This window comes from Gastrolobium bilobum, unplaced genomic scaffold (assembly GCF_033153095.1).
Source record: "Gastrolobium bilobum isolate Gb01-03AN ecotype WA unplaced genomic scaffold, APGP_CSIRO_Gbil_v1 utg34810, whole genome shotgun sequence".
In the NCBI taxonomy this organism is placed as follows: Eukaryota; Viridiplantae; Streptophyta; class Magnoliopsida; order Fabales; family Fabaceae; genus Gastrolobium; species Gastrolobium bilobum.
The window spans coordinates 158,799-178,133 of record NW_026895720.1 but is presented as its reverse complement, the minus strand read 5'-3'; the positions used below and the strand labels follow the sequence as shown (position 1 = coordinate 178,133).

Genomic DNA, 19,335 nt, shown 5'->3' with positions numbered 1-19,335 from the left:
AAAAAAATGAAAACAAAAATCAATCAGAAAAAGGGAATTATGAGGAATTTAAATGTCAACAATTTTTGTCGCTCTTTGTTTAACATTACCTTTATTATTAGGTAAAATTGACTGAATGTGTTGCTAACATTGGGTGCCTCATATTCAATTCCATTGGCCTCTTAGACGTCTTTCTTCTTGATTTGAGTAAAGAAATCATGAAATAAATCTTTGTGATCAAAGCTTATGGCAAATACATTCTATTTAAATAGGAACTACCGAGGATACCAAAAAAAAAAAAATGGAACTACTGTTTTTTTTTTTAATCTTCTTTACGTGAATGAAATTCATTTTTATATTCCTAAATAATACAATGGCAGCAGCTATATGTAATATGGGTTTGTTTTTTCTGCAGTTACTGCAGATAAGTTATCTGCAGTAAGCCTAATACGACGTTGTTTTGGGACAGAAATCATAGTATTTTTATAATTTTAATTTATTTCTGGGTTATAATAGTCTTTATATTTATAATTTTTTAAGATTTCAATACCAAAACGACGTCGTTTTGGGAATAAATGCAGATAACTTATCTGCAGTAACTGTATAAACATTTTTCCTGTAATATATATGTAATTTTTTGCTTTTTTTTTTCAGGGGCAAGGGAAAGATACTGGGACTTTGTGGTTGGATGAAACTTGAGAGCAGTGGATTATCATCATTATCATACATACAAGGAAGCAAAAGACAACAGCTGCAACGATTGTTTGAATAGGAAGGGTTTATGTACAACTAGAAATGAAAATAGTTGTCAATGGAAGACTAGGCTGTGGCAGCAGCTTGTTCTTCAACAACCTGTGATGCTGGCAGAAGGGTGCAAATGAGGTTGCGGTCACCGTACACATTATCAACACGTCCTGATACAGCCAACCACATTTACATTTATTAGTTATATGCATTACTCAAACATAATTATATACATGCCATAATTTCATGCATAAGGATTACAAGCAGTCAAGCACCAACTATATCATATATTTACTTTAACAATTGAGTCCCTATTGCCTATACATCCAAAATATTTGTTTGTAATAGAAGCGAGGCCTTTTGATCAATACAATGCAACAACACAAACATTTTATCGGTTTAACTTTTTTTTGACAAACTATTTATCAATTTTATGCGAGTAAAACATACATCAGGAATGTGCATGTTCCATGTTGATTTGTGCAAAAGTTAGCACAATATAAGTCGTGCATCTTGGCAATGTGCGTTCAAGTTGCGCACAACCCCCATACGCGTCTTGCGGAGTGCGACATATCATAGATGAGTTTTGGCTTGTGCATAAGTCATGTATGAGGGTGATGCGCGACTTGAACACGAACACTCTTATACCCGTTTTACTCGCATTAGATTGATAAATAATTTGTTAAAATAATTTTGGAGATTATGTCTCAGATTTTGCATTACATGGGTCAAAAAGCCTAGAAGCAAAAATGAAGGTGGAGATAGAGGTAACATGAATAAAAATTGCAGAAAAGTACTTTAATTTTTAATTTTTTAATTTTTTGAACTATCTCTTGTCGATTTGTTTATCCTACTATATAGCATATATAGCTTACAATAGAGGTTACGGGTGAATGAGACTACTTTAAACAAGGGATAATGAGGTAAGTTAATTATGAGAAGGATGCCAAAAGAAACAAATACTTATATGAACAAACACATTTTACCTGTGCTAGGCCAGAACTTTGAAACACGGAGCCATGAAGCTGGGAAGGCTGCATATTCCCTGGAGTATGGTTTTGTCCATGCATCTCCCATGAGCAGTGATGGTGGATGAGGGGCTCCCTGCACAACATTTTATACAATCACTCAAAAGTATTTAAAACTAGTATGAAATTGTAAATAAAATATGCACTCTATGGTGTATATTATTAAATAATCAAACTAAAACAAGTATTTTTCTTCTTACTAATATCTCATAAATGAATAACAGTGTCACATATAGGAGCACTGAAACAGAGAAAAGACATTAGGAGCACTCATTCCTTGTACCCGGGGAACTGATTCATAAGGAAGGGGATCTACACCAGAAAAGGAGTTTACGGCCGGTTCCCATATAGACAAACTCACATAGCTTTAGGCAGTACTCTTCTTACTAAAGAAGACTTACTGAAAGAGGGAGCAAATCCGTCACTGGACGAGGAAGGAAAGGCAAATAAATAAAAGGCTTATCAAAAGAACAAAAAAATTCTTTTATCTTAAGTACATTGTTGTTAATATCAGCTTTTCCTTTCTCAATCTCAGCAATTTCTTCTCTAATGGAAATAAGAGCATCACAGAACCTGTCTAACTCAGCCTGCAATGATGTTTAGTTAATAATAGAAAAAAAAAATCACACAAGAGAAAGTACAAAGAAAAGAGAGCATAAGGACTCATACCTTGCTTTCACTTTCAGTGGGCTCAATCATGAGTGTGTCAGGCACAGGCCATGACATTGTTGGTCCATGAAATCCGTAGTCCATGAGGCGCTTTGCAACATCTTCAGGTTCTATTCCAGCAGTGTTCTACAATGAAAATAGCTTACAATTAATCACAACATGAATAATGCTGCAGGTTAATTCAGAAACAACTGCAATCATTAAATGGACCTACCTTAAAGCCTCTTAAGTCGACAATGAATTCATGAGCTACTGTTCCATTGACTCCACGGAAAAGAACCGGGTAATAGTTCTGTAGAAGTCAAAGTATAAGTAAAACTAAGGTTCAGACACAGAAATAAAGTAACATGACAGTAACTAGAAAAAAAAAAGTTATATAAGGGTAAGAAATACACGTAATCTATGACAAAGCACAAACCTCCAATCGTTTTGCCATGTAGTTTGCATTCAAAATGGCTATCTTTGATGCATCGGTGAGTCCTTTAGAACCCATCATGGCTATGTAAGTGTAAGAGATTGGTAATATGAGTGCTGAGCCCCAAGGTGCAGCAGAGATTGTACCAAGTGGTTGTGACTTGTCAGGGGCAGGAATTCCACCAGTGGGTACCTTCATTATGGCAACATATAATTAAATACAAAGAAAACATAAAAATGCTATTGAACAAACAAATGTTCACCTTTACAATGTCATCCAATCTTGAGGAAGTTAAAGGAAAGACTATTTTTTTTTAAGACTTAATGGATTGGGATATAGATTGGCGGACAGTGTGCCTTACAACGAAATGGAGAAAATCTATATGTATGATGGAGGGTTAAACCCGTTGTTATTCCTATGTTTTAGATTGTCCCTTTTTAGTCTTTTTTCTTCTTCATCTCCCCCCTTTCTTCTTTTCCCCTTCTTTTATCACTTATATATATATATATATATATAGGCAAAATGATTTCTGCAGCCGTTGCACATGTAGCAAGCCAGGATCCGGTTCCAGATCCTAGGATACGGTGCCGGATCCTGTTTTTTTTTTTTTTAAAGCTGTGGGGCCCACTTTTCTGTGTCAGCTGCACACAACTGCTCTCTGCAGCCGCTGCAGAAAAACTATCCCCATATATATATTATTACTATTCTATTTATTTTTTTATCTTTTTTCAACCCTTCCGTATCTTTTATTTGGGTTCATCTACCATCGACCCCGATTAATTTGGGATAAAGGTGTTGTTGATGTTGATGTTGTGAAAACAATTCCTTTCTAAAAAATATAATAAAAACATGCTTGCATATTAATTAGGGGAAAAATGTTTATCCTTTTAAATGACACAACTTATATCCTTTCTCTCTTTTCCTTTATCTATCTCTTTCTCTTTCTTAAAATGACACAACTTTACATCCTGACACCCATTTTTCCCATTAATTAGACATAATGTCATTGTCATCCATAACAGGGAGAAAAATGCTTACCACAGGGTGTGAAGGTAAAAATGGTGCCAAGTGTTTCTTTACACCAATAGGACCCATGCCAGGGCCACCTCCTCCATGAGGGATGCAAAACGTCTTATGGAGATTGAGATGGCAAACATCTGCTCCAATCCAACCAGGGCTTGTAAGTCCCACCTGAACACAAGAACCGAGTGTCCAAATTAGGCATAAATTGTTGCATTCTGGACCAATATAATATGTAGTAATATAGCAACAAAAGCATTAGTTGTATATCTCGAGTTTTGGAAGACAATGTGACTCAAGATTTTGTTGCTTGAACTATATGTCTTTCAAAATATCATCCTGGACTACTATATACTACAAGAACCATCCCTGCCAGACTCTTGGCACAACACAAAGTACATGAAGGTAAAGATATATGCAAGGAAAAACAAACCTGTGCATTCCATGTTGGCACCATCCATATATACTTGGCCTCCATTATCATGAATAATCTTGCAAATCTCATCAATACCTTCTTCATAAACACCGTGGGTTGAAGGATATGTTACCTACAAATTTAAATCAAAACCAAACTAATATAAAAAAAAATGCCCAAGTTTGACAATACTCTCAATTGGCTGGTATAAACATCAATAATATAAGTAAGATTCTATAGGAAGTAAGTTGTACCATAAGTGCAGATAAGTTTTTCTTATGTGTTTCAGCAGCCTTCCTTAACTCTTCAATGTTAATGTTTCCTTTCGCATCAGTTCCTACAGAGACAACTTTCATTCCACACATAGCAGCACTAGCAGGATTTGTGCCATGTGCTGAGACAGGTATAATGCAAACATTACGATGATGGTCACCTCTTGCCTACAGTTTCCAAAAGCCAAAAGAAGTAAGAAGCATCATAGGAATTAAAGAATATTTATCACAGGCTGTAGTATAAGAAAATCATTGCATCTATTTTAGATATGTAGAAAGAGAAAATGACACAAATGAGGTTCTCTATTATTGGCTGAAATGAAAAAATACTATGTTAAATAACAACAGAAAAACTTCTATATCCTAAAAGTAAATCAGAAGAATGCCCTCATAAATTAAGAAAAACCATCCTTCCCCAATAACTAATATTGTCCATAAACTTTAAGCAAACATATTCATAATGATCCAAGTTACCATACCAAATGATATGCACGAATAACCATCAGTCCAGCATATTCTCCAGCAGCACCAGCATTTGGTTGCAAAGAGAAGGAGTCAAACCCAGTGATGGTACACAACAGATCTCCCAAATTGTTGAACATTTCCTGATACCAGATTTGCTTGTTTAGACACAGAAAACACAACTTCTATCCCATATTTTCAGGTACAAAAGCATATATATGAATCTCTTTATATCATTATTGTTGTAAGATTATTTAACTATCCAACTACCTGATAACCTTGAGCCTGTTCAATTGGTGCAAAAGGGTGAATATCAGTAAAGTTGGGCCATGTCACAGGCATCATTTCAGTTGTTGCATTCAGCTTCATTGTACAAGATCCCAGTGGGATCACCACCATCATCGCAACCACTAACGCCCAGGTTTGAAATGTGAATTTCGTTGGCCACCCCCTTGCTTTGGGAGATCATTTATTTCCAGAACTTGTATTGTTCTCTGCCTCTTAGCATTTTCAACTTGTTGATGACGCTCATGAAGTTTCCTCTTAGTGGCCTCTAGCTTTACTTGGACTGCAACTTCATCTGAAAACTTGGATTTATCTTTCTGAATAATGGGAGGCTTCTATGGGAATGTATTGTTCTCTATTTTTGGCTGCATCTTTGGCTCCATATTGCTTTTTCGCTGCATAGTTGATTTTGGGGTCTGACAGGGCCATTATCAGTAGTTTCTGATTTATTTAGCCTCACAGCAACCTCATTTTTCCTTGGTTACTGACTCTTACTGTCCTTGGCAGTGATGGATGGCTCAATGGAAGCCTCAGATTTCCTCTTTTCTACAACTTGACTGTCCAAAGCTGGCTTTTCTCCCATTTTCACAGTTTCTGTTGAATTGTCCACTCTGTCGAGGATTTCCATAATTATCCATGCCATCGATTTTGGGGGTGTGAAAGGGTGGATCTGGCAGTATCTGGGGATCATGGGGGTTTCAAGAGAGATGGGCTTGCCCTTCAAGCAGGGGCAAGTGAAGAGAGCAAGGTCAACAGCAGCAGAGATGGTCGTGGAGAGATGCATGTGAATCATGTTAGCAATTATAGCTTTGGGGAAGCTGAGACATTAACTGATGAGATTGAAGAAGAGTTTCAGCATGTTGGGGAGGTTTTGAGGATCCGAAACATTCTGCTTAACTTAAAGAAGAGTCTGACTCTGTGTTATTTGAGTCATTGAGGAGGCTCCAGCTGATGGAACTCACTGTGGATCTTCTAGAGGCAACTGAGATTGGAAAGGCTGTCAATCCTCTCCGAAAGCATTGATCAAAGGATATTAGTCAACTCGCACCACTCATCTACCATTTCTTTCCAGCAATACTCTTATTGATTGCTGGAAAGAGTCCGTGCGAGTTGACTAATATCCTTTGATCCATGCTTTCGGAGAGGATTGACAGCCTTTCCAATCTCAGTTGCCTCTAGAAGATCCACAGTGAGTTCCATCAGCTGGAGCCTCCTCAATGACTCAAATAACACAGAGTCAGACTCTTCTTCAAAGTTAAGCAGAACGTTTCGGTTCTTCAAAACCTCCCCAACATGCTGAAACTCTTCTTCAATCTCATCAGTTAATGCCTCAGCTTCCCCAAAGCTATAATTGCTAACATGATTCACATGCATCTCTCCACGGCCATCTCTGCTGCTGTTGACCTTGCTCTCTTCACTTGCCCCTGTTTTAAGGGCAAGCCCATCTCTCTTAAAACCCCTCTTGAAACCCCCACGATCATCAACCTCTTCATGATCCCCAGATACTGCCAGATCCACCTTTTCACACCCCCAAAATCGATGGCATGGATGATTATGGAAATCGTCGGCAGAGTGGACAATTCAACAGAAACTGTGAAAATGGGAGAAAAGCCAGCTTTGGACAGTCAAGTTGTAGAAAGGAGGAAATCTGAGGCTTCCATTGAGCCATCCATCACTGCCAAGGACAGTAAGAGTCAGCAACCAAGGAATAATGAGGTTGCTGTGAGGCTAAATAAACCAGAAACTGCTGATAATGGCCCTGTCAGACCCCCAAAATCAACTATGCAGCGAAAAAGCAATATGGAGCCAAAGATGCAGCCAAAAATAGAGAACAATACAATCCCAAAGAAGCCTCCCATGATTCAGAAAGATAAATCCAAGTTTTCAGATGAAGTTGCAGTCCAAGTAAAGCTAGAGGCCACTAAGAGGAAACTTCATGAGCGTTATCAACAAGTTGAAAATGCTAAGAGGCAGAGGACAATACAAGTTCTGGAAATAAATGATCTCCCCAAGCAAGGGGGTGGCCAACGAAATTCACATTTCAAACCTGGGAATCACAATAGGCAGTGGGCCAATGCATGAAGATAGAGGATTTCCAAGCTTTAGCCATTCTGTGATTTGAAGATTGATCCCCTTGACTGTAGAAAATAACCGTATCCATTCACCATTCTTACTTGGATAGAGCTAGCTTTTGGGGTGGTGACCTCAAGGTTCTTTACACTTTGAACACCTTTATTTTAATTCTGTAACTTCACACAAATTCTTTATTTAATTTTCTAAAGTATAAAATCAATATTAAGAATTCAGACCTAACCACAAATGATGTTGAGAGTCACAAAGAGAGAGAAAAAAATACACCTACGTTTTTTCGCATTAAAATTAGTTAAAGTCTAATCCATATTAATTTTTAGGGGATAAATGTAATTTAAGCATCACGAGTTTAGTGGACAAATTTTGTTCATACAAATTTTTCATATTCAACTTGAGCGTGATACAATGCACCATGCAAAATTTTCGTGCCTATTGCCCTTTTCCATGCCTGTCTCAATACAATTGTTCTGCCCTAGGCAAATGTGTGCAATTAGGATTGGATGATTGATCTATGATTCAGGTGTCTTCTCTGGATACCTATGAGTTAGGTATCTTGAGGACAGCAGATCACACACTATCTGATGGCCTTAGCCTTGGGAGAGGTGTGTGTGTGTACTATCTAGACTGCGTAAATAGGTAAAAAGAGATTAGGTTATACCTGTAGCGTTTAACTCCTATTTATAATGCTTACCTGTGGGCCTGTGCTGATCATGAGCCTTACTGACCATGGGCCTCATTCTGGTCCATAACAACAATGAATTTTATATGCCAAAGTCAAGTAATTAAAAGTTCTCTAATCAAATCAAATTTTTGGCGTTACAAAAACACAAGCCTCTAAAAATTTCTCAAATGCTAAGAGGGAACCTTGTTCTACCACATAATAATGCGTTTTCTCCATTGTTGTAATGAGTTACATAACATAATTTGATTTTGAAATCCTTCTTCTATTTGAATACAATTGATCTCTCCAAAAAGACCTTCATATATATAACAAAATCTTGCCTATCTCTCACTACCAAAATGTAATGCAATCACAGACCAAACACAAACTAATCCAGATTGCAACTATGAAAAGGTTAGTATATAGCTTACTGAGAGTGTAAGCTGAAACCTATCACCATTCTCTTATGTTTTATTAAGTAGAGAGGCAAGATTACGAAGTTCCTCAAATGCGTGCATCGTTTCTGCATCAAATCCTCCTGCAAACTGCATTGAGAAATAAATAAACATTACCTCTTATCACATTTTCAAGAGTCACTCACTTTAACATGCGTTATGTTACTATTATACAGTTTAGTAAAATGCGGTTGACTACGCAACCTTGCCATCTTTTCTAAGACAGTTTGCTTTCCATAAAGGCGAAAGCATAAATCCTTGATATGACCTTTTCTTTTACAATAAGAACACCATCGATCATCTCTCTTAGGTCTAGAAGAGGTACCATCATAAAATTTTGAAAAAGAACTCCTTTGAGAAGAGGCCATACTGCACAGAAAATGGTCAAAGAAAAGCTCCAAGAAGCCAAAAAAATCACAAAACAAATACCAAACGACGTCCGATCTGAGAGGAGAGCACAGATCCAGAAAGAGGATGAGGAGAAGATCAGAAAACTTTTTGGCCGGAGCTGGAAAAAGTGGCCCACGCGCCTCCACGCGCCGGTGGAGGTGTCTGCGAGTGGGCCTCACTCGCCGGGAGTGTGGCGGCGCGTGAGAGCGCGTGCGGCGGATGCCGGAGCTGAAATTTCGGCGGCGAGGTCGTCCGACGGTCTCGAACCTTTCTGTGGCCGGTCGGAGTTGAAAGGTTGCCGGAAAAGTGTCCAAAACGCGATGAACAGTAGCGGCCTTGTGTTGTTTTGAGAAGATCCGGTCGTCAATCGATTATAACACGTCCGTAAGCTGATAGATCAGAGAAAAAGGGTTTGAAAATTGGTCCTCTTGGTCCAAAAGGTCCACCGGAAAATTTTTCCGGTGGCGGCTAATGGCGGCAAGAGGCTAAGAAAGAAGGTTTCTGTTTTAACGGAGGTAATTGCGGAAGCAGAGCCCTCTGGATCGAGAGCTCTGATACCAACTTGAAAGAAAAGGGTATTTGAAATATTATTGAATTGTGTATAATCTGTACAAAGGGTTCTCTATTTATAGAGAATACTTGACCTAATTTTGACCTAATGGGCTTGGCCCTATACAACAAATAAATGACTAAATAATAACTAAATAATTATTATTTACAACAGTTGTTCCAACCGATGCAACGATTAGAGAGCACCACTCCACATTTTATTCGCTGCATTAAGCCCAATAATCTCCAATCACCTGAATCATATGAGCAAGGGCTTGTACTGCAACAGCTGAGATGTGTAATGTCCCACATCGGTTGGAGAGGGGAACGAAGCATGCCTTATAAGGGTGTGGATACCTCTTCTGTGTGAGGCCTTTTGTGGGGTGTCCCAAAAAACAAAACCGTGAGCTCGACGGTGCTTGTGCACGGGGCAAAGCGGACAATATCATGCTACAGGGTTTGGGGCTGTTACATTTGGTATCAGAGCCTGGCCCTGGACCGGTGTGTACAGCGGGGACGCTGTATTCCCAGTGGGGGAGGATGTAATGTCCCACATCGGTTGGAGAGGGGAACGAAGCATGCCTTATAAGGGTGTGGATACCTCTTCTAGTGTGAGGCCTTTTGTGGGGTGTCCCAAGAAACAAAACCGTGAGCTCGACGGTGCTTGTGCACGGGACAAAGCGGACAATATCATGCTACAGGGTTTGGGGCTGTTACAAGATGCTGTGGTGTCCTAGAAGTAGTTCGAATATCAAGATCAGGCTTTCCAACAAGAATGTCTCACCAAAAGTTTTCCAGAAGGTATAATAACAGAAAGAAACTGATTATTCATATCCTCTCAACTACTACCACCACCCGCACCCCTCCTTCCTTGGTGTTTTTATGTGTGTAACCTTTTTCTCATTGGCTTGGTTGTGGTGAATCAGATATGGTTTTCTTCTGCTTGATAATGTTGCTTCTCAGGATCCACTTAGTGTTTCAGTTGCAATTCTTCATCAGTTTAAAATTTTGCCTGAGATGTATCAAGTTGGATACACAAAGTTATTTTTCCGAACAGGGCAGGTAATATGCTTACTTTTTGAATTTTTATACGAAATATCTGCTTAGATCCTCCAAAATCTTTGATTATCCCCATGTACTTTTTAACCATTGTATTCTGTGTTTCACTTAAGTATGGTATAGGAAAGAAATCTAGTATCAACAAATGTACCGATGAAGAATAAGATTAATATTTTAGGGTTATAGTTTTCAGATTAATAAGTATGGTATAAAACATAATCTGGAAACTATAACCCTAAAATATTAATCTTATTCTTCATCGGTACATTTGTTGATACTAAGAAATTTTCAACTATAGTGATTTCTTTTTGTATTAGAATTTCTAGTTTATAGTTCTATTTATATCAAATATTAGTTTCCTTTACGAAAGGAGTAGGAGCATGAATTGTTTTTTAATATATTCCAATTTATGCTTCTTTGACCACATCGCAGATTGGTGTGCTTGAAGATACTAGAAATCGTACCCTCCATGGCATTTTACGTGTCCAAAGTTGCTTGAGGGGTCACCAAGCTCGTTGTTCTCTCAAGGAGTTTCGGGGAGGAATCACTACTCTGCAGTCATGTATTTCCTTTTTTACAACCACATTCTTTCAGCCTTTCATATTGTCTGAAGAAAAGTACAACATGATGCAAACATCTTATTTATTCATGCAGTTATTAGGGGAGACAAAACCAGAAAGGCATATGCAGCTTTACTTCGGAGACATAGAGCTGTTGTTATTATACAGAAGCGGATAAAAGCAGTACTTGCAAGAAATAGAATGAGGACTATTAGTGATGCTGCAATTGTCATGCAATCAGGTTAAGAGTTTATATTTTATAAATGCTGAGATTATGTGTTGCCAATTTTTATTGTTTGGATGTTTGAATAAGAGCTTACAAAGACTGTACGCTGTACACCAAGATGATTGGCCCATCTTCTTTAAACAGATGAAATCAAAATTCTACTTAAAAAGTATGCAAGATGATGATCACAAGTTAGCATAGGTGTTGCACCAAGTGTTTTGCATTCCAAATTCCTAATTTTTATTGTAGGAATGCAGTGCAAGATAATTATACATTAAAAATGCTATATTTGTTGGAATGTGTCTTTTCGATGGTATTGTTGGTAAATTTTATTTGAGCTACTTTTTGCAGTTATTCGTGGTTTGTTTGGTCAGAAGATGCTCAGGAGACATTGGATGTTTTGAAATCCAGAGACTTGAAGGTATTATTATCCCAAAATTCAGAAACTATAATATCTGGCCTCCTTTTATTTTTTATACACATGCAAAGTTCTTATGTTCTGCTTGTTAAGCTCCATCTTTGTGATACTTACGAAGATGAACTCCAAAACAGATGAAAGAGTCAGATGAGGTTCTGGTTAAGTCATCTTTCCTGGCTGAATTACAGTGCCGGGTACTTAGGGCTGAAGCTGACCAGTATGAATTGTTCCCATCTTTCACCAACGTCTGCAACAATATGAGAGCAGATGGTCTGAGTATGAATTGAAGATGAAATCCATGGAAGAATTGTGGCAGAAACAAATGAGATCCCTACAATCTAGCCTCTCCATTGCAAAGAAGAGCCTTGCTATTGATGACTAAGGTATCGGTAAATGCACTCTTGAGTCCTGATGATTCAGTTTGTATCGAGGGGTTTGAGTATTTTAGAATGTTGCTTTTTTATGTACTTTACATTAATAGGGAAAGCAAGAATCAGTGCCTAAATAGCATATTTAAGTTTGTATCATGATGCAGTTCTTTATCTGATGGTTGATAATTTTCATAAGTTAAAGGAGTTGTGCTCTAGCATCCTATGACTTGCTCAAGAGAAACCTCCCATTTGTTGTATTCGTTAGGATCTAGGACATAATAAAAAAGAATTACTGGAAAGCTTCAGCAAAAGAATCAGTCTCCACAACATTTTGATATGTTACTACTGATGAAGTTGCTTAATCTAGCAACTTATCTACAAAACTTTTTATTATGATAGCTAAGGAATTTGCTCAATTTATTCAATGCTAAGACTGTTGCATCCTGTATCCTTTTCCAAACCAAATTCAAGAACTTTGGCCCCTTAAAACTGTTTCGAATATGTAGGTAATTGAACAAATAAAAGCATATCTAATTGTACTTAAAATTAAATCATGTACGAATAAATTTTTATTTGTTCTCAACTGAAATATATCCTTAACGTACTACAGGAACTAAGTCTTATAATACTCAACATGAAACTTATTGTATGTGATGGAGAATTACTACCAAATCTCTTTGGGTACAAGAAACTTGTTGGTAAATTTAACTATCTTACAATGACATGTCTAGACATTTCATCTCTAGTAAGCATTGTCAGTTCCTTCATGTTTTCATCCCCTTGAGAATCCTATTAGATGATGTGTTACATTGGAAAGAAGTCACTGGGAAGAATTTTTATGAAGACAATGAACAATGCAAAGTGGAAACATATTCTAATGCAGATTGAGTTGGGTGTCATAGATGAAAATAAATTTATTAGGTAAGGAAAACGACGGGTAAAACTTCGTCGAAGAAGAAGAAAACAGTTTTTGAAAATTGCGCTAAAATGAGGAGCGGATTAGAAATTGGGAAAAAAATGACATTTTATTTTCAAATTAATTTATTAAATATTTTTATTTTTATTCTTCATTATAATTTTTTATTTTTAATTAAAATTTTAACTAATTTTTTTTAATAATTTTTTTAAAAAATATTTTTGTTTTTAACTTGGACACAAGTGATCACACTGGTGTGATGTCCTGTGGATCAAAAATCAACCTTTAGCTATTATATCTTTCTTAGTGGCAATTTGATCTCTTGCAATAATGAGAAATAAAATGTATACACACAATAGTTTAAGGGGTTGCATTTTCTCATGCAACATGAGAAGAGCTTTTCTCCTACACACACAATCAAGGTGGGCCACTAGTATTATTATGGATATATCAATAGTTCAATGTTTCTCCTATGAAGTTAGTTATTGGGTGACAATTAGATTGTACTTAAAATTATCTCAAAATTAGAAGATGCAGCTGACACTTGTATCTCCCAAATATATTGTAACACTCTCTCAGTTGGCGGTTTGTTATCATTACGTATTATATTATACATAATTACAATTACATCAGTTGAATTAAAATACAACTAAATTTTTTCTTTTCCGTTAATTAACATTTTCTGCTTAAAATTTTTTTCGTATTTAAAAAAAATTCAAAATTGTAAATATAACTTATACATTGTGCAGAACAATTAAAAAAAGCTTAAACATATCATACAACACTTATACGATATCACTATAGAATTCCATACAAAACATGGCTTCATTTTCAAGTTTCTTCATATTCTTCTGCTTGCTAAGTTCCTTGCTTAAGCGAGCATCATCAGCGAGCAATTGTGTTTCCTCGATGAACTGCTCGTTGAAGCGAGCATTGCAGCAAGCAATTTAAATCCAAGGCAGTAGCTACTGTCTGGTCCCTTGTTTCCTCGCAAGTTTGCTCGCTTATGTGAGCATGCCTGCGAGCAATTCAATAATTTTAAACCTCATCAGCAATGGTTTCTGGCACACCAAGCAACTACTTGTTAGATTGCTCGCTGGAGCAAGCAGTCCCACGAGCAGAGCCCACTCGAGACAGTGGCTAATGTCTTAAATTTCATTTGATTGATGTTCGCCTCCCTTAAGCGAGCCAATCCGCTAGCAACCTTTCAACTTGCATGGTTCTTTTTGTACTAAGCTATAATCCTTATCATTTCTCATATATATATATATATATATATATATATATATATATATATATATATTGGTACCTAATAGACAAGCAATGGAAATCAATGTCCAACAAACATAGATGCTCTTACATGCTTGCACGTACATCAAGTTATGCTTCATTCTTGTCTCACAAGTTATCATTCATTTATTACTTACATGCCAAGTTGTCCTATCTTTCAATTTGTATGTAAACAATTATCATATCTTTCCTATCATTGTTAATATACGATCTCAAGATATCAAAATAGGCTTACTAGCCTTTCCATCATATAAATCATACACGTTTACATCAATGTCCAAAATATCCAAATGATTAAAAACATATTGCACAACTTGGAACTTAGCACTTTTCAAAACATATGATCAAGGTCATTTGCTCAAATACACATCATAAAAGATACAAAAGAACTACGATCATAACCTAAGTCCCACTAGTACATAATACATTATCTTCCAACAAAATATCTAGGATTGTTCCTGTAACACCCCATTTCCCAAACAAGATATTACACCCTTAACGGTACAGAGTGTGCATAAAAAAAAAATACAAAGCTGCAAAAGATTCCCTATAGATATCACAATAGTTATCTTAAAACTCTGTGACAATTAAATTTTTTCCTATATTCCTTTACTGTTCTCATTTTATAAAATATTAAATCTTAATTTAAATCCTATAGACTTTTGATTAAAGAAACACAGACAACATAACCTTTATAAATTGGACAAAACGAAATATTACATCACCTGTAAATTCAGAACTATACATAACACATCATGAATATATCCAACATGTCAATCACGTAACTCCAACACACAATTAGACATTTCCATCCTACGGATATAAACTAGTAGCGCACCACACTTCCTTTGATGCCACTGTTCCACCAACTGCTTTTGAGATACAAGCTATAATTTACATATTACAAGAACACTATAAGCTTATTTTGCAAGCCACAAAGATAACATTAATAGATACGCAGCCCATCCAAAACATCCAGATGACACACGCGTCCTGCTGTGTCTGCTAACCTTTTTACTCTGGTTCCTCTATCTAGATGACACAAGTTTTACACTTAAATAGTTCAAGCGAAAACATACAACACAATAAACAAGAATATTCTAGAAATTATACATCTCTACTTCTTATAATTTGACATAGTCAATAACTCAACAGTAACATTGTTGTTGTTAACAACAAATGTAACCAATTGACACACATAATGCAAATATGCAATGAATTATTCATGGGCAATAATAAAAGTAATTAAATATCATAAACTCCCTTCGAGCAAAGTATATAACATGTAATTAATTTTCATCACATTAGAATTTAACAACGGAGAGAATTATACATAATTGTCTAAAATTTATGCCCTTTGGGCAGATAAATGTTATAAATTAAATATCTCCATAAGGGCATCACATGTAATTTTCAAAATAATTATCCCTTTTGGCATATAAATAAATTTCAATTACATCTTCCAATAAAAAAACTTTTGTCTTCATGTAATTTCTAAATTATTATATATTAAAAATTCCCTTTGGCCAAGTAATTAATATATAATAATTTTTCAAAAAATTAAAAATAAATAACAACTCATGTACCAAGCAAGCCCAAACAATTTTCCAACATGTGTTTCTAAAATTACATTTCATTTGTCAATTGAAAAACAAAAAATCTGCCCATAGATCGAATCAGGAAGAGTGGTCACCGTAATCATTCTAGCCATAGATTGCATCTATTTTCTTGAAATAAAGTTTTCTAGAATTCGGTTATATAAATATTTTTATATAATTAAAATTGTATAAAAAGCATAAAATTCTAGAAAATTACTTAAAGCATCGAAAAAATTATAAAAAAAATACATATCGAAAATTCAAAATTAATATTTTGAATTTTTCTTCAAATAAAATAAAAAAATTACACCCAAAATAGGCTTGCACGCACGACCGCCTGTTGCTCACATATATACCAAAAAATCAAATTAATATTCAGAATTTTTTTCACAAAAATAAAAATAAAATTTGGGCTCAAAATGAGCCTGCAAGCGGGTCTTCTTCTTCCTCTAGCCAAAATATGTCATTGACGATCATTTTGAATCTTTCCAAACACAATTTGAGGTATTTTTTGGTGCAATGTTTGACCAAAAATTTTACAAATTCAAGGGACAATTGGTATTGGACATAAAAGGATCAACTTCATCAATATTTGACATGGTTTTAAAAACTCCTAACTTTATTCACAATTGGGAAAAATTGGAGTTTCTATTTCTGTGCAAAATGGCTCAATGAATTTCCCAAAAAATAAATAAATAATGAAAGAACAACAATGCAGAAACAAAACCCACAACATAATTTCATGTTTACATCCACTAATCAAAGTCATTTTGAAAATTTTTAAAGCTTTCAAAGTAACGAACCCTAAAATTTCAAAACTCATATTCTCCTTGAATACTCTATGTAAATGCACATATTATATATCATTGGAAAGCTCTCGATATATTAAAGAAAAGACCTAAGGTTATAAATTCAATCGAACAGAAAAAAAGGTTCATGAAATAACATAAACAATATTCAACCTTATGAAAAAAAATTCCAATTTTTTATTTCACTCAATAACATAGATTCTTTAATCATATACACAAGGTAATTTTGGGGTTAAAAGATGCTGAGAAACATTGAATGAACATGGCCTATTGATTCATTTATCAAAATCAAGTCAATAACCCTAAGTTTTCATAAATGTGATTCAAGAACAAAATTCCCTTTGTATTGGGCACGATTTGGTGCAATTTTTGGGTCAAATGAACACCTTTAACTTGTTTTCGAAAACCCTAACATTTTTCTGAGTTTAAAAACATAGATTGAAAACAATTTGAAAAAATTCAAGACTTTGAAGTGATAGAACCCTACAATTTGAAATTTAAATTACTCTTTGAATTTTCAACGAAAATATGCATATGACATATAGTAGATCAGACAACCTAATCTGGTATTCCTTATTCTTGAAATTTTGTTATTCATGTGGTGTTTTACTAATAATATATACATCGATTCTATGGATGAATTGTTATTGAAAATTTCTTATATATATATATATATATATATATATATATATATATATATATATTGAAAGTTAAATGACCTTGAAGGTCGAGGCAGGTGAGAGGGAAAAACAAAATTTTTCGAGCGGAATAACACATACCATATCAAGAAACATGCTTTAGGGCATGGATGTTACCTTGTTTGCTTTCCAAAACTTGAGGATGATCAAGATGAGGCTTGAAGATGCAAGCCCTCTAATGTTGATCCACACCACCCTTTGTCAAGACGGAAGAACTCTTCTTCAAGGCCACCACGAAAACACCAATGGAAGCAAGCTATGCGCCCAATGTGTGAAGGAGGAGGCTAGGTCAAGGTGTTTAGAAGAGTGAATATTCAGCAAGAATAGACACAAAAGTGGCGCATGGATTTACTTTGAAAAAGGCTAGGTTATTTCAAAACTCTCTTAAGAAAAACCTGATAAAAGGAACCCACAAGGAGATGAGAGAATGAGTTAATTAAAATCATATTTTCTTCACTCAAATAAGGCCCTATATATAGCGCACACTAGGGGGGATGAGTGGAGTTGTTGCAAAATTCAAATCTTGTCAACAACCTCCTCTCACATCCTCATGATATCAAGTGAATATCTCAACAAGAATCCGACTCAACAACCATCATATGGCCAGCCATATGGTGCGCCCCACTTGGCCTCATAACAGTCCAGATACGTTGAGCAGTTGCATTCAAACTTGAACCAACTGTCTCACTTATTCTTTCAACAAACCAAATCTGACTGGAGCTCATTTGGTTGATCCTATGACCATCATCAGATACCTAAATCAGCGCCTCATATCCTCACTAGAAGATTCTCAAAGATCTCCTCTTGATATTTGGGATTTGTTCCAACAAGATCTTATCTTATCCTTTTGTTATGAAAAACTTTTCATAGCCAATTCAAATTCAAATTCAAACATTTGAATTCAAACGTTCAAATATTTAAATTTCAAATTCAAATTCAAATTCCAAATTCAAATTCAAATTTCAAATTCAAAATTCAAAATTCAAATTTTCAATTTTCAATTTTCAAATTCAAAATTCGAATTTCAAAATTCAAATTCAAAATTCAAAATTCAAAATTTCAAATTTCAAATTTCAAATTCAAAATTTAAACATTTGATAATTAATTTAACTAATTAAATTAATTAGTAATGTCTTGGACCATCCAAGCCCATTAACTAACCATGCACCCTTTTTCCCTTTTGGTGGGCTTCCAAACTTCTTGGGCTAACAACCATTATTAGGCCCAATACCTTTAATGCTATATTGTCATGACAATAAGGTGTTAGTGTGTGACCCATTAGGCCCAACATAGCCACTGACATAAATGGGCTTGGGCCCAATAAGCCCACAACCCATCTAATGACAACACATAGCACTAGCAATGCTTTGTTGCCCAGAGCTAGTTAGGTTAATGACATAATCATCCTATTGCACATATTTGGTTGCCGTATGTGTTTCCTTTCGTCTCGGTTACCTTCCCATAAAACCTAGGGTAAGGAAACGTATCAACCCTTGCGGTTTAGGGTAAGCTTTATTCGAAATAGGGAATCTTTAATTTACTGACTCTAAAGGCAGATCATCTCATGATCTCTTTTACTATGCATAGATTCCCGAGTCCCTGTAAATGTCATCCCGATTTCTCCGGTTTACAGATAACCTAATCTCTCACAGAGATTTGACGAATTCCTTCAGCTTATCACCCTAGCCCTGTGCTCTTTCAGGACAAGCCCAACAATATACCTATGAGTCTCCATGTTTCAGGCAGACGAGGTATACAGTCAAAGCATGCCTTCTAGAACACAGTCTAGGTAATAACTTCTGGTCTAAGGAAAGACATACCCAAATATAAAGAGACTACTCTAATGATACTCTCTGTGAGATTTCCTCATAGAGTCTCTTTGTGGGTCTGTTCAGTGCGAGCTATACCCTTATAGGTCCACCCACGACTTTAGCTAAGACATCTCCATATCTGTA

General features: G+C 35.7%; 2 protein-coding genes and 2 pseudogenes across 2 annotated transcripts; 2 read left to right on the top strand and 2 right to left on the bottom strand.

The window, feature by feature from the left end:
- Positions 1-775: 775 nt before the first annotated feature.
- Positions 776-5,403, bottom strand: LOC133294256 (glycine dehydrogenase (decarboxylating), mitochondrial-like). The gene is made up of 11 exons (XM_061492910.1): positions 5,275-5,403; positions 5,022-5,147; positions 4,525-4,710; positions 4,297-4,403; positions 3,874-4,033; positions 2,839-3,027; positions 2,635-2,712; positions 2,421-2,546; positions 2,242-2,338; positions 1,710-1,829; positions 776-893 (listed from the first exon to the last, which is right to left on the bottom strand). The coding sequence occupies exons 1-11, from the start codon at positions 5,401-5,403 to the stop codon at positions 799-801; spliced, it is 1,413 nt and encodes a 470-aa protein (XP_061348894.1). The 3' UTR covers positions 776-798.
- An 11-nt stretch (positions 5,404-5,414) lies between these two features.
- LOC133294246 (probable mediator of RNA polymerase II transcription subunit 26b) lies at positions 5,415-5,936 on the bottom strand (annotated as a pseudogene).
- Positions 5,937-5,944: 8 nt separating this feature from the next.
- On the top strand, positions 5,945-7,371 carry LOC133294236 (probable mediator of RNA polymerase II transcription subunit 26b; annotated as a pseudogene).
- A 2,800-nt stretch (positions 7,372-10,171) lies between these two features.
- Positions 10,172-11,985, top strand: LOC133294229 (myosin-1-like). The gene is made up of 6 exons (XM_061492887.1): positions 10,172-10,236; positions 10,362-10,497; positions 10,927-11,056; positions 11,149-11,287; positions 11,632-11,701; positions 11,887-11,985. The coding sequence occupies exons 1-6, from the start codon at positions 10,211-10,213 to the stop codon at positions 11,983-11,985; spliced, it is 600 nt and encodes a 199-aa protein (XP_061348871.1). The 5' UTR covers positions 10,172-10,210.
- Positions 11,986-19,335: the final 7,350 nt, after the last annotated feature.

What these genes read in the sequence shown, in the direction of transcription:
- LOC133294256 (XM_061492910.1), bottom strand. Translation starts at nt 5,403, where the DNA reads ATGGTGGTGATCCCACTGGGATCTTGTACAATGAAGCTGAATGCAACA. An exon ending in ATGGATGGTGCCAACATGGA is followed by an intron (nt 4,034 to 4,296) that starts ATGCACAGGTTT and finishes ACTCGGTTCTTG; the next exon opens with TGTTCAGGTGGGACTTACAA. An exon ending in AAAGTTCTGGCCTAGCACAG is followed by an intron (nt 894 to 1,709) that starts GTAAAATGTGTT and finishes TGGCTGTATCAG; the next exon opens with GACGTGTTGATAATGTGTAC.
- LOC133294229 (XM_061492887.1), top strand. Translation starts at nt 10,211, where the DNA reads ATGTCTCACCAAAAGTTTTCCAGAAG. An exon ending in CACCAAAAGTTTTCCAGAAG is followed by an intron (nt 10,237 to 10,361) that starts GTATAATAACAG and finishes GTGGTGAATCAG; the next exon opens with ATATGGTTTTCTTCTGCTTG. An exon ending in TGAAATCCAGAGACTTGAAG is followed by an intron (nt 11,702 to 11,886) that starts GTATTATTATCC and finishes GCTGAATTACAG; the next exon opens with TGCCGGGTACTTAGGGCTGA.